Genomic DNA, 17,665 nt, shown 5'->3' with positions numbered 1-17,665 from the left:
ATAAGAACTATCAGTGTGTAAGGGGGAAAAAGAATTTCTTTTCCACAGTCTTTCAGGCTATCAGTAGCATTCCTTTAAAATTGACCTCCTGTTGATAGTATATTACACAATAGATAATTCTTAAATAAACTTAAATTAGAAGATACCTTCTCTAGCTTTGCAGAAATGTTGAAAGTGGTTGCTAGTAAGCACACAAACTCAAACTTCCAGAATTTTCCCCACTGTTACCTAATCCATTGTTTGCTCATCATAAATGACCTCACCTGTAACTGTAGGCTAGTATACTTGCAGGCTATTTTCCCTTACTCAATTTTGGTTTATTAACCCAGAAAGTAAAAAATAAAGTAGTATATTTTATTTTTTTCAGTGTTCTGATTGAATATAAAACATAGTTTATGTTTTCACATTTAAAAGTAGTATAAATATTTCATAAGTAAACAGCTATTTCTAAACTATTTTCTTTATATTCTGTGAAAACAAAACTAAAAATTTTAAAATAGAATATGTAAATATGCTATCCATATTCAAGCAAATAAGAACAATTATTTAAATATTGTACTACAATATGAATATAAATTAGACCAATTATTCACTTTGTAGTTTTATCTCATTTCACATACATCAAAAAAGGAATGCTTTCTTCCTATAGCAGAAAGTTTTCAGAGAGATTGAAAATTTGAGTATTCTGATTCACAGAATGAAACATTTCGATCAGTAGTTACTACAATCCTTATGCTACTGTCTTACTGAATGAATCAAAACTTGGCAGAAATCAATAAAAATGTTCATCATAGGCAATTAGGAGGTTTCCAGGGAGATGACAGATTACAGTAGATTAAAACAGCAATATCATTTTAATTGGAAATTTCAAAGATCATGACAAATATGAATTTCCACTTTGGTTAAGTTAAACAGGCTAAGTTGGTATGAACCTTTTTGATACAATGTTTTTTAAATCAAAATCTAGAAGACAAAATAAGAATCTAATATTTTAAAATGTTGTTTGCCTAAAACTGTTAGATAAAATAATGAAAGAATGAACTAAATAGTACTATAAATAAATAAAGAGTAAATAAAGTTTTGGCTAAACCCGTGAAAATATTTGCAAAGATATACAGAAAAATATATATTGTCTTTTGTTTAGCCCTCCTTCTAATACTAATTCTACTATTATTTAAATTTATTTTATTCATACATCTGGAAGAAAAATCATTAAGTGGTAAATCTGTCTACTTTTGAACTTGGAATGTCAATGGACTGTATTTAAATACTAACACCATTAGTGTATAATTAAGTGATTTTACATAGGTGGAAAAGAAGGGGAAAAAAAGCATTTTTACCTCTTGAAATTAGGTGCCAACAGCCACATTCAATTAGACACAGCAAAAGCAGGTCAAATCCACAAGATTGCTTCATTGCAGAGCACATTAATAGAATCTGTACATTTTGGTAATCTTAAGGATACTGGAGTTTTATCTTCTTTTAAGAATTCTCTCTTCTATTATTTTTCTTTCTTCATTTCTATTCTTTCCTGTTGCAAATTTCCCTTACAGAAAGCTATCATCCTATGCATGAGGATTTTTATTATCTATAAAGAAAAGTGATAGGAACTTTGTCTTTTCACCTAGGAGTAAGAATGAAAATTCTTATGCATTTTCTGTTGGTTAAAGCAGAGTCACCCTGAGTGTCCTCCTTCTTGATGCATGTTAGAGTAGTGACCCATCAGTCAGAGATAATTTTTTTTTTTCCAGTTTGTAATCCTTTAACAACACTTTCGTGACTGGTAGCAACTTCTTGTTCTCTTTGGAGATTTTAAGAATCAGGTGAAGCTGATGATTGTTACCCATCATAGTAGGTGTCTGGTTTAGAACTGTGATTTGATCCTTTGGCTCTTTCCCTGAGTGTTTCTACCAGAGACTTTGTTCTGGTTGCTGATAAAACTAAAGTACTGGAAACAGGGCTTCATGAAAGGTGATTAGCTTTGCTTCTACTATTCAAAGAACAAGTAGAATGTTTTGAAAGATCATATTTTCTCAGAAATAACAGAATGTTGCACCTAGAAGATTCTGAGGCAGTTTGAGAAATGACAGTTGCTAGTTGTGAAAGTTACTTATTGTCTCTTCCAGTCTCACAAGGTGACAAAACCATTTTTTAGAGTTCCTCTGGAGGAAAAAAGTCACAGAGTTCTTAAATCTAAAATGCTAAGATGTTTCTAGTTCCAAATATCACAGAACCACCATCATATTTTCTCTTCTATTTTTTTTTTTAATTTGGGGGTGGTGGTTGTGTTTTCCTAGGAAAAAAATACAAGAAACACTTTGAAATGGCGAATTTTTTTCCCTCCCACCCTTCCCTGTATATCAAAAATCTGAACTTCCTTTTTAGGAATATTTCATTCTTTGGGCGTCCCTTTATTTTACAGATAGCTTCAAGTGAGATTGTTTAATTTTTCTAAAGGCTATGTCTATGAAATTCTGGACAGTTGGACACATGTAGACAACATAATTACAAAAATTACTGGGCCTATCCAGGCACATAAATGATGTGTAAAGTCAAAATTTCCTTAAAATTTAGGCTGAGGACTACTAACTGCAATGAGTTAGTCTACTATTATTTAAATTTATTTTATTCAGTCATTGTCTTTATCACTTACTGGCTTTATCACTTATTTTGAAAAATGTCAAATAAGATTTTTTTTGTTCTAATTTTTTAGCTCATGACAACTATTCATGTCATTTATTGGAACTCAACTTCAATTAAGGTAAATAAGAATCTTATAAGAAACTCAACAGTGTGATATGGTTGTTTGTATTCCTGTGGTTTTGGATTGGTGAAACGTTAACACTTTGCACTCATTCTGGAAAGTCTATCAGAACCAATTTCAAACATATTATATGCTGCACTGATAAAAGCAATTCAAAGGGTATTTTCTTTTCTTTTTTCTTTCTTTCTTTCTTTCTTTCTTTCTTTTTTTTTTTTTTTTTTTTTTTTTTTTTTTTTTTTTTGGTCTCAGGTGTTTTAATTGCAGCGTTTTCTAAACTTCTATAGCGCTTCCCCCACGAAAAAGCAAGTTTCACTACTAGGGTGTTAAATCACCATCTGTAATTACTGATCACTTACAACTTGACACTGTTTAATTTTCGACAATGTCATCGGTTACTAGGTGTGGCCACGTACACAGCGACGGAAACGGACCTTGTTTTTTTTCAGTCATCAAAACTGGGGGGGCACACGTGGGAGCGCACACCCTGGCGCCTCGGCGCCGCACTACAACTCCCAGAAAGCGCCGCGGCCAGGAGGCCGCTTCCGGTCCGTGTCCCCGCCCCTGTCTCGGGTAGGCAGTCTCGGGGCGACGTCGCTGTCCGTGGGTGCCGAATGTGAGTGATCTGAACCCGCATAGGACTGCTGCTGCTCTCTGTTGTCCAAACCCGGAGCCTTTTGGCAGTGAGGTCGCTCACCGCTTCTGGAGCCCACCATGAGACGCTTGGGCTCCGTGCAGCGGAAAATGCCGTGTGTGTTTGTGACGGAGGTGAAAGATGAGCCTTCCGCCAAAAGGGAGCATCAGGTACCGCGCACCGGCTGTGTTTGAATCGGGCAAAGGCGGCCAGCCCTGCAGGCCGGGAGTTTTTTGTAGGTTTCGCTGGGGAGGTCTGCGTTGGGAGTCAGAGTGTCCTGAGTTCCTAGTTCCCTTGCCTTCCTAATCGTAAGGAGACGGATTCTGGGAGGAATTTTTTCCTGATCCGGCGATTCGAGCTTGCCCTCGCAGGGAAATGGAAAACCCACACGTCCTAGATAACATTTCTTTCTTCTCGGGTTAGCAGTTTTGGGGTAAAACCCTAAGCAGTCAGACAGTCTCTGCAGCTCAAGCCTGACGACTTTTCGAGAGTGTGATGAGAAAGTGCAGGTGATACTAAAAGATTTGCCTTATGTCTTCTAACCTGGGAATAGATGGCAGTGTTGACACCTCTCCCAATTAGGTCACTAAAGATTAGACTTACTGTATTGTTACCACTTTAACTAATTTTGGTGTTCTATCTCAAGGTTTTCTATTCGCCTAGCAGCATCTTTTACATAGTGGACCCTCAGAAAATGCTAGTGGGTGAATACTAAGTAGTCTACATCAGGATGATTCTTTAATAGGTAACAAAGTCCTTGAGGGGGGGAAAAAAAGTCCCTGTTAGCGGGGTGTTTGCAACTAAAACGAAATCAGCATGTTCATTTTCGCCATTAAAAGTGGTCGTCTTGTCTTTTAGACTAAATGGCCATTAGAATAGATACTGCCCTGTTATCTATAGTCTCAGCTTCTAGGACCTGACACATGGTAGGCACTGGATAAATATGTTGAATTAAAAAAATGAACTCTGGAATCAAGTCATACCAATTTTCTGTTCAACCTTGATGCTAAATTTTTACTTTTAATATCTGATCATTCCATAGTCTTTTCTGCTGCTATTCTTATTATAGTTCTTAATATTTATTACTTGCTACACAGAATGATCATCACCATGTTCTTCCCTAGTCAAAACCTTATAGTTACTACTCAATGTCTATAGCAGTACTTGTCAACTTTGTTTTTTGTTTTAATGACAAATGCTTTGTCATTCTTGATAATGGCTCACTCTATGATTCTAAACTTTTTATGTTCAGGGAGTAATTTGTAAAACTTACTAACAGAAAAATAAGTTCCTTATCACTCTGCAGTTAATAGTAGCTTATGGTATTGTAGCATAGCATCCACATTCTTATAATTCAAGGCCTCCTATTAATTAGGCCCCATCTACTCTCTAACCTTTAAATGAGGTCTCTGTTTTAGCAAAGTGAACATACTGAGTAATCCTCTTTATTTATGTTCAGGCTATTCACTTTGCTTGGATCACCTACAGAGTTGTTTTAATTTTTCCAATTTTTATCTTCTCCATAAAATCTTCGATCAACTTAATTATTCCAGTGATTTCCCTTGCCCAGAAATTGTAGAGTTCCACCCAATCCAAATGATATGACATGCCTTGTTTTTCCAGTCATCACCTAAAGTCTGATGATAGGTAGAGAAGGGGAACTTTCTGTACTCCTCTGTGTCTTGTCTTGTCCTTGGGCTGTGTTGAGAGCAAGAGAGATATAACGGTTCTATGGAAGGAATATTTTGTATTCATCAAAAACTTAATGGGCATAGTAATCTCTCTAGGAACTTGCTAAATTTAAACACACACACACACACACACACACACACACACACACAGAGCTATTGGGTCAGCTCCTTTGGCTTTACTATTCTAGTTAAAACTGATATCCTCTGATATCAGAATCATATGTTAGTGATAATCCCCATTCAGATATATCTTAAAAGAACTGAATCATTACTAAAATGGGGCTGATTTCCTAGTTTAGTTCACTCTATTTGAAATATACTCTATACACCAGTATATGGTTTATATTTTGCATTGTTTTTCACATTGTAAGGTAAATGTTAACTTCAGACTTAGATTACAAAATGTAGTCATAAGTTTTGTTTCAGAAATGAAAATAACAAAAGGTTGGGAGGAACATTAGAAATTGTCTTTTCTTCCATTCCTGATGCTTTTTGATTTTTCTTCCTGACAGAAGAAAAGCCATAATTTAAATATATATTCAGTTTACTGTTGATAAAGATGAAAGGGATATGAAGTGAATACTCTCAAACAAAATCTAAGGAAAAAAAAGAAAAGTAATTCTTAGTAGATTTAACAGTGAAAACTGTTAGGTTAAAACTATGAATAAATCAAAATCAGCCTCTACTATTGAGTATGCATTGTGTAGAGAATAGAACTTGAATGATACAGTACAAGACCTAATATGGCACAGTGGTCCACCTTTGGCCATTAAGAGACTGGATTTTCCATTGTCCTCTATTTGAGGGCTCTCACAAAAGGTGATGCTAGTGAGTCTTATTCCTTCTGTATACTCTACCAGGACAACACATTTTACAAACTAGATGCCCAAACTTTGTGGAATGAGTGACAACAGAGATTTTTGGATTTACATAATGAAACTTCTGAATACTACATTCAAAATAAAAAGATTCATGAAATGATATGATGTTATCAGCTAACTGTGAAGAACACTATTGTCAAGGTGAAACCTAACTCAGAAGAAAGAGATTTTTTTAAATAGAGGCAATTTTCATTTTGCTCTGGACTTTTTTGAAAAATAAATAAATGTAAACAACCACAGTTGATATAGCTCAGAAATTTAACTTTATTTAAAAATTATTTTTAATTATAGACGGACACAATACCTTTGTTCATTTTTATGTGGTGCTGGGATTGAGCCCGGTGCCTCACACATGCTTGACAAGCGTTCTAACACTGAACCACAACCCCAGCCCAACTTTATAATATTTAAAGATCTCTCCAATACAAGAAGTCATTGTTAATAGTAAGAAATCGTAAGAGGTTAATTTTCCTGTCAAGCAGGTATTTTCAAAAGAACTTTATAATGCATCTCAACAGTTTTAAAATGAAAATTGAATCAGGCATAAATTTATCCTGGAAATTAAGATGGCTTTAAAGTCTGTAATCTAAAGTATTTAAGCAGAGATGCAAGATCTTTCACAATGGATCAAAGGTGAAATATTAAGAAAACAATATTATGTTTATAATACAGTTGAAGAGGAAAAGTGTATGAAACAAGTAAATTCAGAAAGCATTCTGATTGGCCTTTTAAAAAAATGTTCTGTTGAAATAGATATGAAAGATAAAAAGACAATGAAAAAGATACTGAAATTATGCCCTTGGTTTCTTTGTGATTGTGTCTGAATAATGAGACTATGGTGATTTCTTGTTTATGCTTTTATATATTTTAACTTTATAAATGAGTATGTGAGTTTTCGTTTTCCAAGAAAAAAGCAAAAACAGAATACAGCCCTCTTCCATAGCTCCCTTGCCTGCTCCCTGAGAATGTGGCCTGAGGCAGGAAGATTTCACCAGATTCTTGCCAAACTTATAAAGAACCACTTAATTAAAAAAACAAATTTTGTAAACAACTGAAATGTTTCTACTTATAAAAGAGGGGGAAGGAATCATGTATTGAAGAGTAGATTCATTCTTTTTTTTTTTTTTTTAAAGAGAGAGAGAGAGAGAGAATTTTAACATTTATTTATTTTTTCTTAGTTCTCGGCGGACACAACATCTTTGTTGGTATGTGGTGCTGCTGAGGATCGAACCCGGGCCGCACGCATGCTAGGCGAGCGCGCTACCGCTTGAGCCACATCCCAGCCCCCAAGAGTAGATTCATTCTTGGAAAACTGAAAAGTGTTTTTGGGAAATACTTGTATTGAACCACCAGAAATACCTAGGAATCGTTTAAAGTTCACTTGATTTGGTTTTACTTTACACTTCATTCCACATACAGTGGCTAACTTGCATTCTGCAGAAAAGTCAAGAAACCTCAGACTTGGGGTCTCTTTTCTCCTCAGATGTTTATATGGTGTATTCCTTCACTTGAGAGTGCTCAAATGTCGCCTCCTCAAAGAGGGCTTCCCTGTCTACCATATGTAAAATAGTATCTCATCCCTGTCTTTGTCCCATTTTTTGCTTTAGCACTTATCATACCTATTACTATATTATGCATTTTATTTCTATTATATTCTTCATTAAAAAGCAAGTTTCAACAAAAGCAGGTACTTTTTTTTTGCCTTCTATATTTCCATTGCCAATGACAGTGTTTAATAGTAGGCATTTTAGAAATAATTGTCTAATATATTGTGCATATTGAACAGCTGTGTTATTATGTGTGAAAGAAGAAACAAATAATTTATAGTCTGTGAAAAATCAGGTTTTGTTGTAATAACAAAATGGAGGGGGGTGATTAAGGAAAACTTCACAGATATTTTTAAATTATCTTAAGGAATGGACAGGAAATCATCCTTTAGAACAAAAAAGTTAGGAACATTTCAGGTGAGAGTATATGAGAGGGCAGAGGCTGTCTATCTTAAACCAGTTTTCTTTCTTTCTTTTTTAAGCCATTTAAAGTTTTGGCAACTGAAACTGTAAGTCACAAGGCATTAGATGCAGATATATACAGTGCAATTCCAACAGAAAAAGTGGATGGAACATGTTGTTATGTTACTACCTACAAAGGTAAAATAAAATTGTAATGTTTCCTACAAGTATTTCTTTATTGATTATTTTAAAACTATATAAATCTGAAATGGGCATTTACTCTTCATAAACCCTTAGAAGCCTTAGTAACAAAATTAAAATGTGATAATTGTTATTTATTACATTATTATGTTTTTCTCTTGGGGTAGGAAAGTAACATTTATTTAATACCTGTTATGGGTCAGGCAGTATGATAAATGCTTCATACATTATATTTAATTTGTATAATAAGGTTCTCCATTTCACAGATAAAGAAACTCTCAGCTATCTTAATTTGTCCAAGACCATATAGTTAATGAATAGCTGTACTGTTGATGCAACTTAATTTTGTCTAACCCTAAAGCCTGTTCTCATTTTATTATTCCAGAGCTGTTTCCATTAGTTTTATTATTATTGGCAATATGTCTAATTTCATTTAATTTACTTTAAAAGTAGTAGAAATTTAAACAAAAACTGTCAACTATGTTAAGAAAACAAATGCACTGAAAAGAGAAGAATTCTTTGTGATTATCTCTGGATGGTGAAATTACCTCTCATTCCAGTAAAAGAAGTAGAACAGTTAAGGCATACAGACACACTCTTTGTATCAGGAAATCTCTTCTGAAAAACCATTTACAATTTTTTTTTAAAGGATGGTAAAACAGAGTTTAACATCTTAAACATTTTTAAGATGTATACAATATGGTGGTATTTTAAGTACATTCCTACTGTTGTGCATTCACATCACCCATCTCCAGGTCTCTTTTCATATTCTATAACTGAGACTTAATACCTACATTCCTTGTCCAGCCAGCCCCTTGTAACCAGAATTCTATTTTGTCTCTATGAATTTGACTACTCTAGGTGCCTCATATTGTGACTGACGTATTTTCCTTAGTTTAATGTCCTCAGGGTTGATCCATGTGAGCATGTATCAAAATTTCATTTCTTTTTAAGGCTGATAATATTCCATTTACTGAAATATATAAAATTAAGATATTTTCAAATTTTGTTTATCCATTCAACCACTGATGGGCATTTGGATTGCTCCTACCTTTTGTAGGAATAATGCTGCTATGAACAGGAGTAAACAATTCTCTCTTAAGACCCTGCTTCCAAGTTTTGGGTAGTGGAATTACTAGATCGTATAGTAATTTTCATTTTTGAGAAGCTGCCATGTTTTCTATAGTGGTGGCACCATTTTACATTCTTATGGACAGTGCACCAAAGTTCCAATTTGTATCCTCATGAGCACTTGTATCTTTTTCTCTTTTTGGTACCAGGATTGAACTCGGGCACTCAGCCACTGAGCCACATCCCCAGGCCTTTTTTGTGTTTTGAGACAGGGTCTCACTGAGTTGTTTAGTGCCTTGCTGTTGCTGAGGCTGGCTTTGAACTTGATATCCTCCTGCCTCAGCCTCCTGAGACGCTGGGATTATAGGCATGTGCCACCACACCTGGTGTGTTTTTGTTTTTTGATAGTAGCCTAATGGAAATGAGTGGACTGTACTTTTTATACTTACTGGTAAAAAGAACAAAACATCTATTCAACCAGGAATGATAGTATAATTTTAATTTGGTTCTTTATATTATCTGGATAATTAGTAAGCAATAGAAAATATCTGAACCAAAGTATAGTTATTTTTTATAAATGTTGATTTATATTTAAGGAAACTGTAAGATTTTTCCTGTCCTTAATATTAAGAACTTTTAGTGTTATCCTTATGTACATGATAGTATCAACTAAGCAAGGTTGGAGTTTAGCTGCTAAAGAACCCTCGTGGAAATCAAGATGACAGTGTATACAAATCTACATTTTATTACTAGTAAAAGATATATAACAAAGGACTTTAAAAGTAAGGACGTGAATTATAGCAAAGGACTGTCTGAGGGAGCAAGGGGTCTACAAAGGCCAGGTGAAAACTATATTTTTTTCCTGCTTTAAATCCTGGCAGGATACATTTTCTCAGATCAGGATCCACTGATGTGTGCAGGCAACACTTTGAAACCAGGGATCCAAAATAAAGTCTCAGCTAGAAATCATTCTAATTTTGCTGATCAAGTAAGCATCTTCCTACTAAGTAACCATTCTCAACAGCAGAGCTCTCCAGGAGTCTAAAGCCAGGTGCAACTCACCAAATGCACCTGTGCCAATAATGCTGGCACAGTGTCCTGAAACTCAGACCCATCATTACAAGGCAGCATCATTAATCAGTAGGTTTAATGGCTTGACTAGGGGTTGGTCCCATGCAAAGCAGGTCAGCTGATTCCAGGTTTAGTTCTTACAGAATGACACAGCACAGTGTTATGTTCGGGGAGATGTGAATACCTGGTGATGTTTCCATTTTGGATATAGCTTTCTTTGGTTTCTTACAGATGCTACTAATATGATTTCATGCAAAGCAGGTCAGCCTGATTCCAGGGTTAGTTCTTACAGAATTACACAGCGCACAGTGTTATGTTCAGGGGAGATGTGAATACAGTTACCCAGTGATGTTTCCATTTTGGATATAGCTTTCTTTGGTTTCTCACAGATGCTACTAATATGATTATGGAATATCCTTATAAAAGGACCACATTTTTAGTTCTTATCTCATCTCCATCATTCTTTAATCAAAGTCAGTCTTTCATAACATAAAGTACTGCTAGGTGGTGTGTATCTTGGACTGCATATCTTTCTTTGTTTTCTAGGGTTTTGATTCTTCTCTTGGAGAGATCACCTTACTGTTTATTGATAATTCTACTTTGAAGTACCTTTCAAGATAAATGTTGTTTTGCCTCTTAAACACTTTTCTTTTTATGAATTTTTTTTTAGATCAGCCATATCTTTGGGCTCGACTAGATAGAAAACCCAACAAAAAAGCTGACAAAAGATTTAAAAATTTTCTACGTTCCAAAGAAAACTCAAAAGGTTAGTAGTTTTTTTCCTTTACTTTTAAAATTTAAATAGCTGAAATTTGTAGTTAATTTATTTTTCTACTTTTTTTATTCATATGTGGTGCTGAGGATCAAACCCAGGGCCTCACACATGCTAGGCAAGCAGTGTACCACTGAGCCTCAACCCCAGTCCCTGTGGTTTATTTTTGCTATGGCATTTCTATACATTTTTATCCTTCTGAATTTTTTAAACAATTTGGGTAACAAAGATGATAGTTGAGTATTTTCATATATATAAGAATGTTACTGAAAAATATTTTAAAATATTTTCCTAGTATTTCTGTGACTCTTCATCAGTCTGTTTTATTAAAACATACAATATTATAATGCAAAATACATTTTCATTTTATATGCATAAGAGACAAATATAATTTTAATGATCTGGCAAAATCTCAAAGGAAAATTAGCATTTTAAGTTATGACATTAAGATGCCTCTAATTATTTTATTTATATGTGTGTATATATATATATATATATATATATATATATACACACATATAAATAAAATAAAAATAAAATAAAATATACAGACCTAGTCATTCATGTCAGTAATTTATGTATTTGTATTTATAAGTACTTTAAAAATTCATCATATACCTACATAAAATGGAATATTGGCAACTTTATATATATATAGTTTATGTATACTTTATATACATATTCAAATGGTGGTATATTCAGAATTGAAAAATTTAAATGTTAGTATTATAACACTGAGGAATATAGTCACATTGTGGTGAAAATGTGACTAACTGTAACATGTATTATGAGGTTTTATTCACTATTCCCACTTTGAACCTATATTTTTAAAGTATGATTAAAAATAAGATTATCTACTCTTTTTAGAATTTCTTTGGAATGTTGAGGAGGATTTCAAACCTGTTCCAGAGTGCTGGATACCAGCAAAGGAAATAGAACAATTAAATGGAAATCCAGTACCTGATGAAAATGGACACATTCCTGGTATCATGAAAAATCTCTTCCTAAATGCAGTTTTATATTTACTAGTATAAAATCTGAAAGGCTCATTCAATCAGAAATTGCAGAATTTAATTTTAATGTGGTTCTTTTCTTTATATGTACAGAATAAAACTTCTAAATCAAATTTATGTAATGTTTTAATCTATATTAAAAATGTTTCAAGCCAGGCATTGTGGTACATTCCTGTAATCCCAGCAGTTTGGGAAGCTAAGGCAGGAGGAGCAAGAGTTCAAAGCCCAAAGCAACTTAGTGAGACCTGGTCTTAAAATAAAAAATAAAAAGGGCTGAGGATGTGGCTCAGTAGCTAAGTGCCCCTGGATGCAAAAAAAGAAAAAAAGATGTTTCATACTAAACATGTCCTTTTAGGCTTAAAATTTTTTCTAAGGTAGGTATTTTACTCACCATAGTATGTAACAATAAGAGTTGAGGCTGAAGGTATAGAATGGGCTCAGACCTTAAAGGCTCTGGTATTTCATGTAGTTTTAAGTTTATTCTGAAAATACTGGTTACAGAACAGTGCTACAACTAAGTTCAAATTTCAGAAACAGAACTATGTGCAAAAGTTGGGTAGGTTTCACTGGAAGCTAATGGACTAGCAAAGAAGTGATTACAGTAATTGGGGGCTAATGAAGGTAAAAAATGTGGTCACTAGGGCACATATGTCCTAATTTTTCCTCCTTTTTTGCAGTGAGTTTCTCCCACAATGAGAGGGCCTATTCTGGCAATAAGACTGAAAAAAGTATAGTAGTAATTGTTTTTCTTTTTTTGGGGGGGTAGTGGTGGAGACATGGTACCAACAACTGAACCACACTCCCAGCCCTATTTTCTATTTGTTTAGAGACAGGATCTCACTGAGTTGCTTAGCTCCTTGCCATTGCTGAGGCTAGTTCTTAACTCATGATCCTAATGCCTCAGCCTCCCAAGCTGCTGGGATTACAGATGTGTGCCACCACGCCCGGCTAGCAATAACTTAATACATATGTAATCAATAAATTGTTCAATATACATTAAATATTTTGCAGTAGATTGTGAAACACCTACATATCTTCCTTGTTTCTGAAAGTGACTGGAGAGTAGAAAATCATTTTTTAAAAAGTTGTGATGCTATCTTAAATTGGTGTTCAGTTGTTAACAGATTAATTCCTCAGTAGAATAAAAAAATGAAGCCATATGGTCTTTTTAAGAAAAGGAATAAAACTTTATCTCACTGATTTTAAAAGTATATGTCTGATAAAACATCCAAAAACCTGGAAATTTACAACAGAAATTAAAATTACTGTATTTTCAATCCAAAGAAAACCAACGTAATAAAAATAATTTTTTTCTTTAAATGATAGGTTGGGTACCGGTGGAGAAAAACAACAAACAGTATTGCTGGCATTCCTCTGTAGTTAATTATGAATTTGAAATTGCTCTGGTACTAAAGCATCATCCGGATGATCCTGGACTTTTGGAAATTAGTGCAGTGCCACTGTCGGATCTCTTAGAACAAACATTGGAGCTTATAGGAACAAATATCAATGGAAACCCCTATGGTGAGTGAAGTCATTTTCTTTTTCAGTTATAGTGACTGCCATTTATAAAATATACCTCTTAGGGTCAACTTGAAAAACACATACAGTGGGCACAATAGCACATACCTGTAATCCCAGCATCTCCACAGGCTGAGGTAGGAGGATCCTGAGTTCGAAGCCAACCTTAGCAATAGCAAGGCACTAAGCAACTTAGTGACACCCTGGCTTAAATAAAATACAAAAAAAGGGCTGGAGATGGGGCTCATTGATTGATTGCCCCTCAGTTAAATTCCCAGTATCCCCCCAACCCAAAAAACCAAAACACATACATACACTAAAGAAATACAGTAGCAATTTTGAGTTGGTTTCCTAGGTTTATAGCCATTTGTGTTAATTTATATTCACAGAAAAGTTCATGGCTAATGGTTTTGAATTATTAATCCAAAAGGTTGATTCTATCCTCTCTTCCCTGTGGTAACATTGTACAACTAACTATGCATGGTGCAACTTTTCATTTTTTTTTTTTTAATTTAGAATGAGAATGTACTTTGGTTAGGTAGTTATTTTCACAATTAATGAAAATGGGAAAAATGAGGTAAATAAAGAGCTTAATGAATATCATATCAAACTTCAGAATGTATACCATGACAGATTTGAGTACACTGAGGGCCCTATGAATACCTCTTGATTGGAAAATGAGATGATGAACCTATGTACACTGAAGGTATAATAGCAAATTCCTATGTAGAGATCAAAAGTAGATTGACTCTCAGGTGTAAGGCTAAGATAGTACTTACATCAGAGATACAGTGTAGCTTTTTGGCAGATACTCAATGATAGTTGAAGGTGGCCAGTGGTACAAATGAACTGCTGTTGCAATGTTCCATTCAAACTATTTACAAAATACAGTTGTTTGTCTAGGCTTGGCTTTCAGATTGTAGTTTGACATCTAGTATAGAGTATACAAAAGTAGAATCTGAACTTAATGGAATAGATGCCACATTTGAATAAGAGCAGTGCTTGGATTACACTCTCTTAAGGAAAACCAATTAAACTTTATAAAAATGTTACTCCTAAATGTTTTAAAAGACTTTTTTTAAAAAAATTTTTTCATTCTTTCTGAAAAGTTCCTCTGAATCAGTATGGCTAATGGCAGATTTTACCATTTAGGGTTAGGAAACAAGAAACATCCATTACATCTTCTTGTACCACATGGAGAATTTCAAATAAGAAATTTGCCTACATTGAAGCACAGTGATCTGTTGTCCTGGTTTGAAGGTTGCGAAGAGGGTAAAATTGAAGGAATAGTATGGCATTGCCATGATGGCTGCTTAATTAAGGTAAAAAAAAATATACCTTGTGTTGGGTTATGTCATCTTACATTCCTACAAGAAGTGGTTCTCAAATTCTCTGCACAAACTGTAACAGCTCTGATTCTAAAGCAAAGAAATACAATTCCCTTATCTCACATAGCACCGACCTTTATATGCAAAAACAGTGTTTCCCAACATGTATTCCATGGGTCACTGATTATACCAGCTGGGGTTCAAAATGAAGTGGTACTACATGTCCTCCTCTTGGGAATTCATGTTGCCCATGAGAGCTCTGTGGAAGACATTCCTACACCTAGTTTAACTCAGTGTCTCCCAAGCTTTATTGCAAAATTTGTTGAGTAAAAGGAGTACCAAGGTGGCAGTTGATAAATACAGAATGAATTATGCTTTCTGCCTGTTTGTCCCATGGACTTTTCCATTTGATTTCTCAGGTGACAGAATGCTGCTTTTTGCTTTAATCATAATTGGTGTTAAACACTGTTAGAATATACATAGTTCAGGGTTGGGGTGGAGAGCAGTTCTGAAAAGTTAATCATCGGGTCCAGATCATGAAAAACCTTAATGTAATGACTAATTTTCTCATGAAGTTCATGTTTAAGAACTAGGTCTTTATCAATCCTCTAGCTCTCTACAATTCATTGAAGTTAAAAACTTGGGTATTATTTTTAAGCCCTCTTTCCGTAACTTCCTATGTCCATTATCAGTTCTTAAAGATTCTAATCTGTTGAATCTATATACTTCTTGATAACCAATTCACTGTTAATTTTAATTCACAGGCCAATATTTATGCTTAAATTATATTGTCCTCCTAAATATTACCTTTCAGTCTTACCTTTGTCCTGTTCATTCTTCATAAATGAGAGTATTATTTCCCTGCATAAAATTGTTCTTTGCAGGATAATAAGGCATTCTAAATAAATAGATCTAAGTGAATTAGGTATTGTTTAAAAATTAAAGCTAATACCCTTTTTTTCTCTTTACAGGTCCATCGCCATCATCTTGGTTTATGCTGGCCAATTCCAGATACTTATATTAATTCAAAATCCGTTATTATCAACGTGAACCTGAACAAATATGACTATGCCTTTGATGATACCAAGTGTTTGTTTAGTCATTTTTCAAAAATAAATAATCAGAAATTTGGTAGGCTCAAAGACATAATATTTGATGTATAAAATGAAAATGTAATTAAAATTACCTTTGTATGTTCTGCCATGTTAAAAGGTAAAACTGAGGTTTACTGTTGTGTAGTATGAAACATCAGTGTCTTCTGGCATTTGAAGAAATTAATTTTCCACTTGGAAATACCTATTCAAATTTTTATTTAGAATCAACACATTAATTTTAACCTCTGGACATAAAAAATGTAAAAATGAACAGTATGCTCCCCAAGCTTGTATAACTTGATTCTGTCCAATGTAACTGGGTGGTAAATTTAAAGGCAACAATTAAACCAGTAATTTTTTTTTTTAATCGATACTTTAAATATCTTGAGCTCAATTTAATCCTCCTAGGCATTTAACAAAATGTATGTCTTAATCTTATAACTTAATGGTTGTATGTACAGATCATAGTATTTGACAATCTTAAATAATTGTTAAATATGTATAAATTCAAAAATATATTTTTCTAATAAGTTGAAAAAATTTTCTATAATTTACTAAAACTTCCAATTTAAGTAAAAGTAGAACATATTGAGAAGGAAAGTCTTTAGTTCATGGATTTGCTTGATTACAGATGAAACTTATATAATTAATCAAAAGCTAAATACATTAACATGAGGCCTTCAATAAATGGGGAAATTTACAGGACTTTCTTCTTCTTCAGACTGTTCAGAAGAAGTAGCAACAGGGCTACTTAATTCAACTCCAAATTGTTCAGAAAGTTTTTTTAACTTCTCTTCTAAGAGAATATTTTTTTTCACTTCTTCTTTGTAATTATACTTAAGATCTTCAATTTCTTCAAAAAATGAAGGGTCAAAATTTTCCAATTCTTTTTTCAGCTTTTTTATTTCCTCCTAATAGAAGAAACATATTAACTTTAAAAGTTGTACATAGAAGAAAGAGCATGTTTTAGGTTTGAACTGAAGAGATTTAACTTATAAACATGAAAGCTAAAATAACTTGAAGTCAAATATAGTTTACAAAGGCAGAAGTATTTTCATAAGATTTGTTAGTAGGGTTTTACTGTACAGTATGAAGAACTTGTTAACTGCCAAATTAAATGATATATTATATTCTGAAATTATGTACTAGCCTTTAATTAAAATTTATTAACTCTTGAGAATATGAAATTTAATCTTAAAAGCACATCAATAAGTCAATCAAAATGAACTTTGGTATTCACAACATTGAATTTGTTCTGGTTAAGATTTTTGTTTTATACTTCATTTTTATTTTTCATTACAAATATCTACTTTTTAATGAATAATAACCAACTTCTTATAAGCATATTTATGATCAGAGAAACTTTGGGACTTCTCCCTGGCTAAGTTTAGGCATCTGGTGAAGAGATAAATTGAGCCTTATTGGCTATTTAGAAGAGGCAGTGATAACCAGATAATTATCTATGTCCTTTTTTTTCTGTTTACAGAATCTTAAAGTATGTAAAGCATAAAAAATTTTTTAAGTGAACTATAACTTTATGGAAAGGTTTCTAAAAAGAATTTAAAAAGGTACTTAAAGACACTGTTCCAAATGTGACATTAAACGTAATATCTTAAAAACTATAAAGAGCTAGATTTGTTATAACTACTAAATAAATTTACTTTCTAATCCTTTCTAG

The 17,665-nt window shown here is 33.5% G+C and overlaps 3 protein-coding genes across 6 annotated transcripts in view; 1 reads left to right on the top strand and 2 right to left on the bottom strand.

Annotated features, from left to right (window-relative positions):
* C6H12orf50 (chromosome 6 C12orf50 homolog) overlaps window positions 1-3,153 on the bottom strand; it is a 34,406-nt gene extending 31,253 nt beyond the window's left edge. Inside the window, exon 1 of the mRNA XM_078015814.1 lies at window positions 3,121-3,153. Within this exon, the coding sequence (XP_077871940.1) occupies window positions 3,121-3,153 (33 nt within the window). The remainder of the gene's footprint in view (window positions 1-3,120) is intronic.
* A 161-nt stretch (window positions 3,154-3,314) lies between these two features.
* On the top strand, window positions 3,315-17,660 carry Rlig1 (RNA 5'-phosphate and 3'-OH ligase 1). Of its 2 annotated transcripts, XM_005324420.5 has the most exons (7): window positions 3,317-3,565; window positions 7,997-8,114; window positions 10,930-11,025; window positions 11,899-12,015; window positions 13,371-13,568; window positions 14,718-14,887; window positions 15,865-17,660. In XM_005324420.5, the coding sequence occupies exons 1-7, from the start codon at window positions 3,476-3,478 to the stop codon at window positions 16,054-16,056; spliced, it is 981 nt and encodes a 326-aa protein (XP_005324477.1). In that variant the 5' UTR covers window positions 3,317-3,475; the 3' UTR covers window positions 16,057-17,660. The 2 variants fall into 2 exon arrangements, with proteins under 2 accessions (XP_040136143.1, XP_005324477.1); XM_040280209.2 differs by lacking the exon at window positions 11,899-12,015 and having other exon boundaries at window positions 3,315-3,565.
* The window catches only part of Cep290 (centrosomal protein 290), an 81,938-nt gene continuing 80,459 nt past the window's right edge, over window positions 16,187-17,665 (bottom strand). For all 3 annotated transcript variants that reach the window (XM_005324421.4, XM_078053041.1, XM_040280194.2), the window contains one exon: window positions 16,187-16,898. In XM_005324421.4, coding sequence (XP_005324478.2) covers window positions 16,668-16,898 — 231 coding nt within the window. In that variant the 3' untranslated portion in view covers window positions 16,187-16,667. The remainder of the gene's footprint in view (window positions 16,899-17,665) is intronic.

Source organism: Ictidomys tridecemlineatus, chromosome 6 (assembly GCF_052094955.1).
Source record: "Ictidomys tridecemlineatus isolate mIctTri1 chromosome 6, mIctTri1.hap1, whole genome shotgun sequence".
NCBI lineage: Eukaryota > Metazoa > Chordata > Mammalia > Rodentia > Sciuridae > Ictidomys > Ictidomys tridecemlineatus.
This window is presented reverse-complemented; position numbering and strand designations above follow the sequence as displayed.

Excerpts from the sequence above, each read along its gene's own strand:
- Rlig1 (XM_005324420.5), top strand. The coding sequence starts at position 3,476 with ATGAGACGCTTGGGCTCCGTGCAGCGGAAAATGCCGTGTGTGTTTGTG. Across the intron at positions 13,569-14,717 it reads TATCAATGGAAACCCCTATG|GGTTAGGAAACAAGAAACAT; the intron begins GTGAGTGAAGTC and ends TTTACCATTTAG. Across the intron at positions 14,888-15,864 it reads ATGATGGCTGCTTAATTAAG|GTCCATCGCCATCATCTTGG; the intron begins GTAAAAAAAAAT and ends TTCTCTTTACAG.